Source organism: Puma concolor, chromosome B2 (genome assembly GCF_028749965.1).
Source record: "Puma concolor isolate L17-30 chromosome B2, mPumCon1.1.hap2, whole genome shotgun sequence".
Taxonomy (NCBI): domain Eukaryota; kingdom Metazoa; phylum Chordata; class Mammalia; order Carnivora; family Felidae; genus Puma; species Puma concolor.
Genome location: NC_141671.1, coordinates 63,449,629 through 63,466,076, shown reverse-complemented (window position 1 = coordinate 63,466,076; position 16,448 = coordinate 63,449,629). Strand labels below are relative to the sequence as shown.

The following is a 16,448-nucleotide window of genomic DNA, read 5'->3' as shown; positions in this document are numbered from 1 at the left end:
GCTCATAACTACATTGAAAAGAATGTATTTTCTTTAAATAGTTTTGGTTAATCTTTCTTTGGTCTTTGCTCACTTCCCAGTTTAAAAAAAGATGAGAAAAAAACATGTATTACCTATGTAAGCACTAATTTCATTGTTAAGATTCTATGTGAAATCTTGTTTGAGGAGGGGGGTGTTCTGGAGCTCAGCTGAGATCCAAAGATGGATCAGGAAAATGTCTTTTTCAAGGTTTAGTTAGTGAGTAGTGAGTTCTAATAATATTAGATATAAAGAGATGCAGGAAAGAAAGTGCTATGAGAATTCAGAGGCCCAGAGTATCAAAAAATTACTTTAGACAACTGGGACAGACCAATCCAGTCTGAAAGCCCAGAAGAGGCAAAGATCAAGGGCTAAAAACATACAGTGCATTAAAGAAGCGGGAAGTGGTTCATTTGGCACAAGTCTGTGAAGAGGAAGAGTAAACCATGCATTTGGCTATAAACGTAGGTAACTAACATACTGTGGATTGCACAGGAAGACAACATAAAGACTTTGGGTTGCCATTCAGGAGGCCTTTGAGCTCTGATGAAAGTTTCTGATCTAAGGAGTGACATAATCAGAGCTGTCTTAGGCTAACCAATAGGACTGTTACATACAAGATGAAAAGAGATGTAGTTAAAGATCTGAGGGAGAATGAAAGGAAAAACACCATGGAAATAACACAGGCTGAGATAATTAATGGCTAAATTAGGATAACAGAAGTGGGAAAGGAGAGGAAGGAATGGTTAGAAGAGACACTGTGTAGGCACACCTATAAAAAAGGAAAGTAAGGAAAAGTCAAGATAACATTTCAATTCCAGTGTAAAGACTGCTAAGTCTACAAAGAAAAGTAGAATATGCAAGAACACTTGCAATTCAAGATAAGTTTGGTTTTGCCATGTTAATCTGAGGTGCTACCCGATCAGAAACGCCCAGAGCCCTTGGAAACAGAAGGGCTGTTTCAGAGACTGAAGTTTAAAGTAAGGTACAGGTGATGTTGAGTAAGGCTATAAACCAGAGATTATAATCAAGCAAAGACAATAAGTATGTATAAAGGATTTCTACAAAATGGTGAAAAGTAGAATAAAAGAGGTGCAAAACTGTCTGAGATATCAGAAAAGAGAAAGATCATTTTCAGATGGAGTTTGTGGCTTGCTGGTGTGGCATGCAGAAAGACTTGCTAGATCTGGGCTAGGATTTTGGCAGACAGAGATGGAAGAAGAAGGAATTCCAGAAGAGGAGGGCATTCCAGGGGTCTGAAGAGACACAAGTAAAGACAATGAAATAGAAAAAATGCAGTTCCTGTTTGTGAAGGGATGACTAGGACACCAATGTGCTGAGAATTTTGTGTAATGTTGAGGACTAATGAGAGCGTGGGATGGAAATGGAGGGACTTATTTCTGGCTATGCCAAAATGACAACAAAATAATCAGCCAAACTGCTCTATTTAAGTCAAGCCAGCTAATGTCCATGACTAAGCTTCTGGTTAAACTCATTGTTCATTGAGTCAATGCATTCTAATGAGTAGCTCAATCGAAATATGTTCCCAATATAACCTGGTAATCTTAATTCCTTCAGTTTCAGCATCTAAAAAAATCTTAAAGCCCTACACTCTTTGAAGGTTAAAGGAGGCCCTAGAGATTATTTGGGTCAGCATTTGCCTGATGTTTCAATTGTGAACATAAGCGTCTGAAGTTTTTTGAAATTACAACTTCTATTTTGCGTCCAGGTCTTCAGACATTTTTTAATGTAAACTCTAATGGATAGAATTATTTCAGAACTACAGGGAAGAGATCTACTTGGCTTTATTAATTTTGTAAACTTGGAAAACTGTTTCATTCTTTATTAAAAAAGCAGTGCTTGAAATGCTCAAATGATGGACGGTAATCTTCCATCCCACATATTTTTACAATTAAAACTGTATTCCTGGACGCTGGTGATATAATATAAAACGAAGCACCAATAATTCTCATGGCAGTTGCTTTCAGCAATATATGCATATAATTTAAGTAAAACATGTACCTCTATACAAATCAGGGCATCAATATCATTTATAACGATTCCATGATTTCAAAAACTCTTCTTTTCCTCTTTCCCTAAATAGCTGATTAAAACAAAACAAAGCAAAACAAAACCAACCAACAAAACAAAACAAAAAACACACTCTGCATCCCCCAAGTGAAATGCAAATAAAATTCCCAAATGAAGAGTAGGCTGAAAGAAAACTACCTAATCCGGGAGTTTTGCCAAACTTTTATTTTAATGAACTTTATGCGGAGATACAGGAAGAACATTATGCTGGAAATGCAGAAATCAACTCAGCATTCTTGGCAGGAGTATATTTTAGCCTATAGCACAAAAAGAGTTAATCTGAAATGCAAACAGGAGCTGCATTAAATGTGCTTTGTTTGCCATTCAACGAGCTTTGTTTTAATGGCAAAGGCAATACTGAAATTGGGTGAGTACTTAAACTTTATTATGGAAATAAACGATGTTGCTCTAGAAGTCTTCCATGACAAGAAAAACATGCTGTGAGGAGTTATTGAATTTTTATTTTCCTATCCAGAACAATTCTCTGTTTGCTTGAGATTTTCAGGCCATGGTTCCACAAAATTAAATATGGCCTTCCTCCTTCTAATAGCAAAACCCCAAACAAAACTTAAACTGTGTCTTCTTTGCATGTTATAGTTAATGTGCTTTCATTACGCTTAATGTACTTTTAATAGTCTCCTATGGTAAGATGGTGATATTAAATGTGGGAATAAAATATCCATGATACAACCTTGGATTTGCTATAGTGCCTTTTATCTTAGGGCTCAAACCACTTTACACACATTCTCATTCAGTATCTCCTTGAGGTGTATTATGTGCATTTTATGGTTGAGGACACTGAGGTATACAATGACTAAGGGAACTGAGGTCATTTCCAGAGCTCACACTAAGCACAACCTGAATATGTCTCCTGCAGCAGTGAGCACTCTCTCCCTGCAGGCCAGAATGTCTCCAAAGTAGCTGCAGCACTGGCTTCTCAGGGCCAAAACCTGAGACCATCTTCACTAGTCTTTTCCTTCAGGGGATTGTCTCTCTTACCTGGACTCCATCAGATGCAGGGATGTAACTTGCCCTTTTAAATGTGTCTGTCACATTTCTGAGAATTTCCACAGACATCAGAAGATCGCCTGCATAGAAATTTTTCCTCTGAGTTAAATCCAACAGTGTCTTGGTCACCTGGGACATTCCATCACCTGCCAGCATTCTTTGCCCCTTAGCAAGGTGTTCTTTGATCTGTGATGGTCAAAAGAACAGAATGAACATCAGAACCTTCATTACTATTAATTTATGTATCTTCACCAAACAAATTTATTTAAAATTGCAGAGTCAACTTTAAAATAGCATCGCAATAGTTGGGAGGATTTCAACACTGTAAATTTTGTGTATCTCACACTCAGATGGATAAGTATCTGGCATGAAAAAACCCAACAAGTGTATATACTTTGGCAGGCGTGACAGACTTGCCTTTTCTAGTACTCAGAACACACATTAGAATGCATTGGGGAAAGTCTGTATTAATTTGAGCTTTTAACAGAAGTAAAAAAGATACTTTTGCATGTGATAAACAAGTGAGATAGTTCAGCAAGGTGTGATCAAAGACAGGAGATCATAAACATTTCAAAACATCCATTTTTCAAACTTCCAGGTAAGATGGTGGAGTAGGAAGGCCCTAAGTTCACCTCGTCATTTGGATACAACTAGCTAACACCCACACCAGTGTAAATAACCCAGAAAATGACCCAAACACTGGCAGAACAAACTTTCCACAGCTAAATGTAGAGAAGAGGCTACATCAAAGAGGATGGGAAAGATCGAGACACAGGACTGTACATGGGAGGAGTTGAATAAGAGGGAGAAGAGACTGTCATACCAGGGAGCATGCACAGGGAAGATAAATCCCCATAACATTTGGCTTTGAAAACCAGAAGGCCAAATATTGAATTTCGTGAGTTCTTACAATCAGCAGTGCTTAAAACTTGGAACTGTAAATAAGTAGGAGAGCCAGGAGGGTGAGAGGAAACTGAATTCCTTCCCTTAAAGAGACAACACAACAAACAGCCCCACAGAGATACAGCAGAGAAGCAGCAGTCTGAAAAACACCTGCGGTTTACGGGAGGAAAATTTGTATACTAATCTCAGAGCTTGTGCTGGAGGGGTAGAGATAATTGGTAGACTTCCCCAGGAACAAAGGAGCTGGAATGCTCCATTTCCCTCCCATGCCTTCCAGCATAAGTATACAGCCACCTTTAGGAAACAGCTCCAGGCCAACAACACTCACTGCCCAACTTGCTAACAGTGCACCATGCCAATGCATTCTCTTGCAGACACTCTACCTCTAGCCAGGACTCCAGTCCAGCTCTCCTCCCATAGCAGAACCACACAAACCTTCCTGAGACCAGGCATTCCACCTGTGCACTTCTGCACATGTACCCCCTCCAACCCAGCCTGCCTTGGTCCCCAGCAGCTGTAGGTTCCCTCCCATTTGAACCTTGCTGGCACCACATGCCTCCTCCCACATTCTCCTTTATTTTGGTACTACTGCATCTCTGGCAAATGCCTGGCCTGAATCAACTTAAGCCCAAGGCAGTCCCAGAGTGGTCAACTAACAACACAGGGATCAAACCCTGCCCATAACAGGCAAGAGAGCCATTGCAGACTATGGGACTGAGGCAAAAGTGGCTCAACTACAACAGTAGGATGCACACAACACACATAGGAGATACACCTGAAGCACCAAGTTCTGGTGAACAGGGGACCTTGTAATATGACCTCTTCTACATAGGCCACTACTTTCAAAGAACAGAAGTAGTTAACTTTCCCAGTACATAGAAACAGACACAGAGAGTTAGAGAAAATGAAGAGATAGAGAAATATGTCTCAAAAGAAATAACAGGACAGAATCATAGCAAGAGACCTAAATGAAATGGAGATAAGGAATATGCTGATAGACAATTTAAAGTAATGGTCATAAAGTTACTCATGGGACTTGAGAAAAGAGTGGAGAATCTCATTGAGATCCTTAACAAAGAAACAGAAAACATAAAAAAGAACCAATCAGAGATGAAGAACTCAGTAATGAAATAAAAATTACAAAAGATGGAATAAATAGTAGACTAGAGGAAGCAGAAGAATGGATTAGTGACCTGGAGAAGAAAGACTGAATAGGAAAGAGAAAAAAAATGAAAATAAACTTAGGGAACTCAGTCACATCATCAAGCATAATAACATTCACATTATAGGGATCCCAGAAGGAAAAGAGAGAGAAAATGGAGGCAGAATATTTATTTGAAAAAATAATAGCTGAAAACTTCCCAAATCTGGGGAAGGTAACCAAAATCTAGATCCACGGGGTACAGAGACTCCCCAACAAAATCAACCCATGGAGGTCCACACCAAGACACATAGTAATTAAAATGGCAAAAAGTAGTGATAAAGAGAGAATTTTAAAAGCAGCAAGAGAAATGAAAAGTTACATACAAGGGAAACATCATAAGGTTATACGCTGACTTTTCAGCAGAAAGTTTGTAGGCCAGAAGGGAATGCATGATATACCAAGGTGCTGAAGAAAAAAAACCCAAAAAACAAACAAAACAAAACAAAACAAAACAAACCAGCAGCCAAGAATATGCCATCCATCAAACCTGTCAATCAGAATAGAAGGAGAGATAAAAAGTTTTCCAGATAAACAGAAGTTAAAGGTATTCATGACCATGCAACCAAAACAACATGAAATGGTAAAAGGGACTTTGAGTGGAAATAAAAGACCATAAGGAGCAGTAAGAAAAGTAGGAAATATAAAAGCAGCCAAAATAAATATATCTATAAAAATAACTCAAGGGATTCGCAAAATAAAAGGATGTAAAGTATGACATCATGCACATAAAACAGAGGAAGAGGAGTAAAGAATTAGTTCAAATTTAAGTTAACTTAAATTCACTTAACAGAAACTGCTATATGTAAAAGATGCTATATACAAACTTAATGGTAACCACAAATCAAAAACCAGTAATAAATATGTAAAAAAGAAAGGATTCCAAGTATATCACTAGAGAAAGCTATCTAACTCTAAGAGAAAGGAGCTAGAGAGAACAGAAAAGAACTACATAAACAACTATAAAACAAGTAACAAAATGGCAATAAGTGCACACTTGTCAATAATCACTTTGAATGAAAATGGACTAAATGCTCCAATCAAAAGACATAGGGTGATGGAATGGATAAAAAAAGCAAGGTCCATATATATGCTTCCAATAAGAGGTTAATTTCAGACATAAAGACACATGCAGATTGAATGTGAAAGAATGGAAAAACATTTTTTATGCAAATGGCATTGAAAAGAAAGCCAGGGCAGCAATATTTATGTCAGAGAAAATAGACTTTAAACAAAGACTGTAACAAGAGACAAAGAAGAACACTATATAATGATAAAGGGAATAGTTCAACAAGAATATATATATAATAATTGTAAATATTGTACTCCACATAGAAGCACCAAAATACATAAAGCAGCTAAAAACATATAAAGGAAATAATTGATAATAATACAATAAAAGTAGGGGACTTTAATATCCTCTTGCATCAATGGGCAGATTATCCAAGCAGAAGATCAACAAGAAAACAGTGGCTTGTAATGATACATTGGACCTGATTGACCTAACAGATATATTCAGAAGATTCCATCCTAAAACAGCAGAATATACAGTCTTTCACATGCACATGGAACATTCCAAAAGAGATTACCTATTAGGTCACAAAACAAGTCTCAACAAATTAAAAAAGATCAAAGTCATACCATGCATCTTTTCTGATCACAATGCTATAGAAATAGGAATCAACCACAAGAAAAATCTGGAGAAACACAAATACAGGTTAAATAACATGCTACTAAACAATGAATGGGCCAACCAAGAAACCAAAGAAAAGGAAAAAAAAAAGATGGAGACAAATGAAAATGAAAACAAAATGGTCCAAAATCAGTTCTAGGAGGAAAGTTTAAAGCAATACAGGCCTCAAGAAGCAAGAAAAAGCTCAATTAAACAATCTAACTTTACACCTAATGAATCTTGAAAAAAAAAAGAACAAACAAAACCCCAAACCAGAAGAAAGAAGCAAATAATAAAGATTAGAGTGGAAATAAACAAACTAGAAACTTAAAAAAGGAAAAAAAATAGAACAAATCAATGAAACTAGGAGCTTGTTCTTGGAAAGATCAACAAAATTGGTAAACTTTTCAGCATACTCATTAAAAAAAAAAGAGAGAACTTAATAAAATCAGAAATGAAAGAGGAGAAATAAAAACTGACATCATAGAAACACAAAGGATTATAAGAGAATATTACAGAAATTATATGTCAACAAATTGGACAACCTAGAAGAAATAGATAAATTCATAGAAACATATAAACTCCTAAAACTGAATCAAGAAGAAATAGAAAATTTGAACAGAGCAATTACCAGCAATGAAACTCAAACAAACACAAGTCCTGAACCAGATGACTTTACAGGTGAATGCTATCAAATATTTAAAGAAGAGTTAATACCTATTGTTTTCAAACTATTCCAAAACAATGGAAGAGGTAGGAAAGCTTCCAAATTCATTCTATGAGGCTGGAATTAGTCTAATACTGAAACCAAATAAAGACACCGCAAAAAAAGAGAACTATGGGTCATTATCTCTGATGGACATAGATGCAAACATTCTCAACAAAACATTAACTGGCCAAATACAACAATACATTAAAAAGAATAATTCAAGTGGTTCAAGTGGGATCAAGTGGGATTTAGTCCAGGGATGCACACGTGGCTCAGTATTCACAAATCAATCAACATCACATTGATTGATATTGATAAATCACATCAATAAAATAAAGGAAAAAAAACATATGATCATCTCAATGGATGCAGAAATAGCTTTTAACAAAGTACAACATTCATTCATGATAAAAACCCACAACTACGTATGTTTAAGGGGACATACCTCAAAATAATAAAGGCTATATACGAGAAACCCACAGCTAACATCATACTTAATGGTAAATAATTTAGAGCTTTTCCTCTAAGGTTAGGAACAAGACAAGGATATTCACTCTCACCACTTTTATTCAACATAATACTGGAAGTCCTAATCACAGCAATCAGACAAGAAAAAAGAAATAAAAGGCATACAAATTGGTAAGAAAGAGGTAAAACTTTCACTGTTTGCAGATGACATGATACTACATATAGAAAACCCTAAAGACTCCAACAAAAACTACTAGAACTGAATTCAGTGAGGTCACAGGATACATAATCAATATACAGAAAGGCACTACATTTCTATACATTAATAATGAAGGGGCAGAAAGAGAACCCAAGAAACAATCCATTTACAATTGCACCAAAAATAATAAAATACCTAGGAATAAACTTCACCAAGGAGGTAAAAAACCTATCCTCTGAAAACTATAAAACAAATGGAAAGATATTCCATACTCACGGACTGGAAGAACCGATATTGTTAAAATGTCTATATTACCCAAGCAATCTACACATTTAATGCAATCCCTATCAACATACCAACATGATTTTTTTCAGAGACTAGAACAAATAATCCTAAACTTTTTATGTAACCACAAATAGCCAACGCAATGTTGAAACAGAAGAACAAAATCGGAGGTATCACGTTCCCAGATTTCAAGATACAGTACAAAGCTTTAGTAATCAAAACAGTATGGTACTGGAACAAAAACAGACACATAGATCAATGGAACAGAATAGAGAGCCCAGAATAAACCCATAATTACTCTTTGACAAAAGAGGCAAGAATATGCAATGAGGAAAAGACAGCCTCTTCAAAAATGGTGCTGGGAAAACTGGACAGCTACATGCAAAAGAATGAAATGGGGATACTTTCTTATACCATACGCAAAAATAAACTCAAAATGCATTAAAGACTTAAATGTGATACCTGAAACCATAAAGATCATAGAAGAGACCAAAGGCAGGAATTTCTCTGACATCAGATGTAGCAACTTTTTTCTACATATGTTTCTTGAAGCAAGGGAAACAAAAGCAAAAATAAACTATTGGGACTATACCAAAAAACAAACAAACAAACAAACAACCCCCAACAACTTCTGCACAGCAAAGGAAACAAACTAATAATGTACTAATTAATACTAATTAATATACAATCTAGTGAATGGGAGAAGATATTTGCAAATGACATATCTGAAAGAATTTAAGCAACTAAACAACAAAAAAAACCACTAACAACCCAATTAAAAATGGGCTGAAGGCATGAGCAGACATTCAAGACTTACATATATATGGCCAACATACCATGAAAAGATACCAACATCACTAATCATCAGGGAAATGCAAATCAAAACCACAATGAGATATCACCTCACGCTGTCAGAATGGCTAAAATCAAAAATACAAGAAACAAGTACTGGTGAGGATGTGGAGAAAGAAGAACACTGGTGCACTCTTGGTGGGAATGCAAACTGCTGCAGCCACTGTGGACAATAGTGTGGAGTGTGCTCAAAAAAAATTAAAATAGAAATACCCTATGATCAGTAATTCCACTACTGGGGATTTACCCAAAGAATATGAAAACACTATTATTCAAAAAGATATATGCATCTCTATGTTTATTGCAACATTATTTTCAATAGCCAAATTATGGAAGCATCCCACGTCCACTGATAGATGAACAGATCAAGAGGATGTGGTATTTTTATACAATGGACTATTAGTCAGTCATAAAGAAGAATGAAATCTTGCCATTAGCAACAACCTGGATGGATCAAGAGAGAATAATGCTGAATGAAATAATGCTAAATGAAACTAAAAAAAGTTTCTTTTTTTTTTTTTTAATTTTTTTAATGTTTATTTATTTTTGAGAGACAGAGAGACAGAGTGTGAGCGGGGGAGGGGCAGAGAGAGAGGGAGACACAGAATCGGAAACAGGCTCCAGGCTCTGAGCCATCAGCCCAGAGCCTGATGCGGGGCTCGAACTCCCGGACCGCGAGATCGTGACCTGGCTGAAGTCGGACGCTTAACCGACTGTGCCACCCAGGCGCCCCGAAACTAAAAAAAGTTTCAATGAGGACATTTTAGCTTAAGAAGTTGTCTCTAAACTTTAGAGATGTTCAGTGACATGGATAGAAGCTAGATTACTTTAGCTTTATTTTTAAAATAAATAAACAGGGCCATCTGGGTGGCTCAGTCAGTTAAGGGTCCAACTCTTGATATCAGCTCAGGCCATGATGTCACAGTTTGTGGGAATGAGCCCCACATCAGCCTCTGTGCTGACAGTGCTGATCCTGCTTGGGATTCTTTTTCCTTCCCTCTCTCTCTCTACCCCTCCCCTGCTTGCACTCTCTCCTTCAGAATAAAAATCTAAATAGATAGATAGATAATAATAAAACAACCAAAAAAAAAAAAATCTCTCAGCTGGATCTTCAGCAGCAGAATGAACTAGTAAGAGGCAAGGCTTAAATTGATGGCTAGGGAAATATGCCACCAATTTTCATATTTGTTTATCTCACAGTTCAAGGGAAGAATAGCATCTTACAATGTGGAAAAATGGCAAAGTAAGAAAGGGTAAAGAGATAGCAATGATCTATTATACTTTTACTTGTTTATAAAAAGGTCAATCTTTATCATCCTATTGCTACATTTGTGATAAAATTAAATTATCAAAAGGGTATGAAATAATAAAGAACACACCAGAAAGTATTGAAATAGAAAGGTCAATACATAATAACTATAATTATCAATTTCCCATTAAGATATATGCCAACAAATGTTTTAAAGTATGCAATCAATCTGAACTAATCCAAAAGTTATGGATTTTCTAAAAAAAAGTATGTAACAAATCATCTTGACACTTCAGAACCTTTTCTTTAGGCTCTAAAACTTTGTCTAAAAGTATTTTGATAAAATAAATATCTCCAGAGACATACTCTATTTACGCTGTGTTATGCTAAAAAACATATTTAGGCATTTTATTTCTTCCTCTTTTAATCTTTCATTACTCTCCCCATCTTCCCTCAGTGGCAGCCATCAACCAATGATCTAGCCCTTGCATACCTCTTAAATCTCCAAGTGCCTTGCTGTGGAGTGACATTAACATATTTAACCATGGTACAGACACAGCGTGGGCCACTGACCCTCAGAGTAGAAGGCAGCTGGCTTGTCAAGAAGATGTGTACCACCAGGTTGAACTCTAGTCCTGTCATTGATAACTACTTGCAATTTTCTGTTCAGGTCATGTGTTTCATACTTCCTATTTTTGCAATGGATATTCCACTCTCTTCCCTTACACTAACCTATGTTTATACACCACTAAGATTTATTCCTGGCTCTTCTAAATTTCTAAACAGAGGCACAGCATTCTCTGTGCTCTCTTATCTTACACATATATCGCTCGTATCACACTGAATTATAATAAGTTGCCTATATGTCTTTCTGCCTCACTAGTCTTTCTGGACCTTGAGGGTAGGTTCCCTGCCTTATTTACAGTCTTAGAATATATTACAGTGAAAGTTTGTTAAGAGTGCATTCAGTTATGATGTCCTAACTGTACCTTCGGGTTGTAATATACTGGAAGGGCCTTTGGAACCAGAGCTGCCTAGATTTTTATTTAAACATTTCAACTTATTATTTATGTAATTTAACCCAATAAAGACTCAGTTTACCATGTCTCTTTTAAGATTTGAAAAATATATCTAAGAGTTAAAATTTCTTTTTATTTATTTATTTATTTATTTACTAACTTCAAATGAACCCACATAAGCCTAAGATAGCACAAGTTACTTCAAACAGGAAAGCTTGTTTCATCAGTCTGTGTGCCCTATGTGAAAGCCCTGGAGGCTTTCAACATTTCCCCCTTCTTCACTGTGCTCTAATCACTCTGGTATTTTTCAGTTTCCTCAACAATATTAAGTAAATGTCTGCCTCAGGGCCTTTGAACTTGTTCTACCTTTGGCCTGGAGTAGTCTCCCCACAGAGAACCACATATGTTTTGAGCGTGTGTGTGTGTGTGCGTGCGTGTGTGCACGCGTGGTGTTTGTTTGTTGTCATTTCCTCAGAGAAGTTTTACCTGACTTTCCATGTAAAATAGTTTCCCTCTCATTCTCAGCCAACTTACCCTTCTTCACTGTGCTCAAGCTTACCAGCCATTGTACATCTATCTCTTGGCTTATTTGTTTTCCTGCCTTTTCCATTAGAATATAAGCCTTATGAAGAAAGAGGCGTTGTCTATTTTTTTAGTGTTATATTTCCTGCGCCTAGAGGACTTAACTCAGTATATTGAGCAAATGAATTAAAGGAATGAATAAGTTAATTTCCTTTTACGTTTCTGTTAGATCAGAGGATTAAGTTAGGCACACTTGAAAGCTGTCCTAGTTTGTTTATCAACATGGAAAACACTGAAAACATAGAAAACATTGGTATCAAATAGCATGAAATAAATCAACTTTTTTGACTTAAAGAAACAGTGCAGTTTCTGGCCTGAAACGTGTCCTGTTAAATAGGTAGAGTGTGAGGAAAATTGTGAAGAGAAATGAAATTAATAGGGTCTACCTAAAAAAAAAAAAAAAGAGTCATAAAACTCAGTCTTCAGTTTTGTGCTGGCAGTGCAAATCACAGCTGTGATACTCAAAGCTGCAGAGGACTTGAATGTTCTCCATTAGGAATAGAATGTAGCAACGGTTGCCAAGGTAAACATCATCTAACTACTTCAGATCAGCTCTGTGTCTATTATTTTGGCAACCCCGACCTATGTCTATGAGAGATTTTACTGGTACAGATCTAACATATCCTTCCATTCAAACAAAAAAATCACAACACTGACTTCAATTTTAGGAATACAACATTTAGACATGTATTCTATTTGCAATAAAAATAGTACAGAAGGTAATGGATGGTTCCACTAATCAGAGATAGGGAAGGCAGTCTTTCATGTCTGGGTCAGCATCAAATGCAGCAAAAGTCGGTAGTAAATTAACGTCATTGCCATCTGACAGCTGCTTAGCAGGCTTATGTAGAATGAATTGTTCTCAGTCCAGCTCTTTGCAGACAGGTGCCCAAATCATACCACCAGCTCTCACAATTGGCACTAATTAGTATCCTTCCTGGCACTGTCAGTGAAAAGCACCCAGCACATAATACCTTGTAATATTTGTATACGTGAGTGTAGACTGTTGGTAGCATTTATAAAGGGTATAAAGAATGTTTAGATAAGGCAGATTTCCATTCAGAACATATTTAGTTGAAAAACAATTCCAAGTTCTTGATCTTCCTTTCACAATACAAGTGTACTGTGGAAGAGTCTCTCCTTACCTTCTGCTGCCTCTTTTGCTATCTATTTCTAGATTAACCAATCCATGTTTATCTGCTGGACTGTTTTTCTCTTTCCTGGATCATGAAGCAGTAGAGTTCAGATTGGGTTTGCTCACCTTACTTGTTCTGTATTTAAAATTGTCCTTTGTTTGCACTCCACCTCCTCTTTTGTTTTTATCTCTATGATTTTATGACTGAACACTATGGTTATCTCTATGATTCTGGATTCCATCCAATCCTCCTCAATCTTTTCCTCTCTCAAAAATATAGCCTGACGTAGCATACCTTATTTAAATACTGCTACTTTCCTTTCAATTACGTCTTCTTTGTGTTTCTCTTCAAAATCAAAATCAGAAGTATCAAATCTGACTTGAAACGCACAACTCTTTGAGTTACAGGTTAAACTCAACGATTACCTACTAAACATTGTCTCTGGAAATCTTACTAGTATATTAAGTTTAAAGAATAGCTGGAGTCATAAAACCTGGATTTAAATTGTGGTTGTACTATTTACTACATAGGCCAGTGAACAAATTATTTGTCACTTCCTGAGGATTATTGGATTTGTCTGTGAAAAGAAGCAAATGTCATTACATGGTTGTTATGATGGATTAACACAAAGATAGAGTTTAAAAGTAGATAGTCAGGGACTGCTATCCCTTCTTATCTTCCCATCTTCAATTTCTAAGTCCTCTAAATACTAGCTATGTATTGTTTCTCATATCCATCCTTTTTTTAAAAAAAAAATTTAGTGTTTATTTTTGAGACAGAGAGAGACAGAGTATGAACAGGGGAGGGGCAGAGAGAGAGAGAGGGAGACAAAGAACCCAAAGCAGGCTCCAGACTCTGAACTGTCAGCACAGAGCCCGACGTGGGGCTCCAACTCATGAACCAGGAGATCGTGACCCCAGACAAAGTTGGAAGCTTAACCAACTGAGCCATCCAGGCATCCCTCATATCCATCCTTTTTACCTATAGGCAAGAGATTCATGCTGGTCCAGATCTTCAGTACTTCCCATCACACTCATTACAATAGTCTCCCAACTTATATCACTCAGTCTCCCCATGCTAACCTATCCTACTTTTTCATCTTGAACATGTCACTTCTCTGCTCAAAACACAAACAAAATCAAATACATTCAACATTGTTCGACTTGCAAGGCCATCCAAACCCTAACCTATAATTCTAATATTTTATCTCTTTACCTTATTGTATCCATCCCAACACTATTCTCCCATTATTTCTATTGTTAGTGATTTTTTCAGTCTTAATATTTCATTTCTATTGGTGCTTAGTAATTTAATCCACTTTGCTTTTGGATTCCTCAAATTACTATTTATTATTATTATTATTATTCTTAATGATTTTTTAAACTAGTAATACTTTTTAACCAGTCTATTTATTCACAATTGCTTCTTAACCATTGTTTCTTGAATTAGCCTCTTCAGAGTGTATTTTCCTTGTTTTCTAATCTTTACATGAGTATTTTGGTAGGGTTCTGTGAATGGTAACTCAATCTTAGTCTTACTTTTTTTAAAGTTATATTCACTTTCAATAGATCTTTTAGATAAGGATGTTTTTATTTTCCCCATAGCATTTTCATAATGTGATTTTAGTGCCCTATTTGTTGCAAGTGCAAAGTCTCTTGTCATTTAAATAGCTGATCTTTTGTAAATTACCACTATTTTTGTGTGCTGATCTTTTGTAAATTACCACTATTTTTGTGTGTGTGGTAGCTTTAAATTTTTTCTTTTTGTCTTAGTATAATGCAGATTATATTTATTTGGATTTGCTTTTATTTATTCATGACTTTTTTCAATCTGAGTATCTTATCAGCCTTCAACTTTAAAAAAATTTTATAAGCTAACTCATAGAATGCCGCCTCTCCCATAACTTTGTGTTTTCATTCTGGAATTCATTTCTATTACATTATATACATTTCTATTAAGTGCACACTAAACTTTCTCATTCTATTATTTATTTTTCTAAGTTCTCTTTTATATTTTTCATTTATCTGTTTTGGCTTCTGAGTGACCTTTTTCTGGGTCTAAATTCCAGATTACTAATTCTTTCTTCAATTGTGTCTAGTTGGCTAGTCTCTTCTGTAATTTTAATGACAATATTTTCCACTTAGAGAAGTTCTATTTAACCTTTTTCATTTTCTTTCATTCCTTAACTGTGTTTTCTGTTCTTTTTTTAATCTCTTAAATTAGTTTAAACAAAGTTATCTGTTCTATATTTTCTACTATTTTTACTTCTTTACTTTCATTGCTAATGGTCCTGATTTGCTGATTCTCCCAGTGATATTTCTCATTATTGTCAACTCATATTCAGTGAGATGCATTTATTGTTTGGGAGCCCAAGTTGCTTGTTTGTGAAAGAGTTGTTACAAACTAGTTTTGAGTATGTTTCTTTTAGGGTGGTGGTCTGAGGCAATTCAATGATGCTGAACCATTTTATGCTAATTTTCATATTAATTCCTTCTGTTTATAGCTCAGACTAGAAATTTCAGTTTGTGAAAAGTGATTTGTTTCCTCTTACTTCTAAAACCTTGTATAAACTATATATTTCTTAGACACATCCTAGACCTACAGTTTTTCTAGTCTGTGAGGCCAGAGCAGTCAAAATAGTGCCAGGTCACTGCAAGGGGATAGGTATAGCATCACTGCTTGTGTGCAGGGGGTTGTATCAGTATCTCCAAGAGGGCTTTAGAATCTTAGCCTCCAGCACCTGGGACTCACATATAATCTGAAATACTTATAGGTCACTGAATCATCAACTCTCCTGTAGAGCTCTAGTTTGACTTTTCTTTTCTAAACTTCTGGTATCTAAGGATTTCCCCATCTTTTTTTTGAGCCCAGATACAATGCAATATTTGCAAATACATTCTTGTTTATAGTTTATACAGAACTCAGTACGATCTATGAAGTGTTAGTTTGGTCTTCCTACTGTTCCACTAGTGCTACAGGTTCCTAACACTAATGAGACTGAACTACTCACCATTTCTAAAAGAAAGTCCATGGATCCTGCCTTTGCTCCCTGACTC

At 36.0% G+C, this 16,448-nt stretch overlaps 1 protein-coding gene across 4 annotated transcripts in view; it reads right to left on the bottom strand.

The window, feature by feature from the left end:
- ADGRB3 (adhesion G protein-coupled receptor B3) overlaps nt 1-16,448 on the bottom strand; it is a 731,624-nt gene that overhangs the window by 364,348 nt on the left and 350,828 nt on the right. For all 4 annotated transcript variants that reach the window (XM_086707169.1, XM_086707168.1, XM_086707167.1 and 1 more), the window contains one exon: nt 3,109-3,303. In XM_086707169.1, the coding sequence (XP_086563295.1) occupies nt 3,109-3,303 (195 nt within the window). The remainder of the gene's footprint in view (nt 1-3,108; nt 3,304-16,448) is intronic.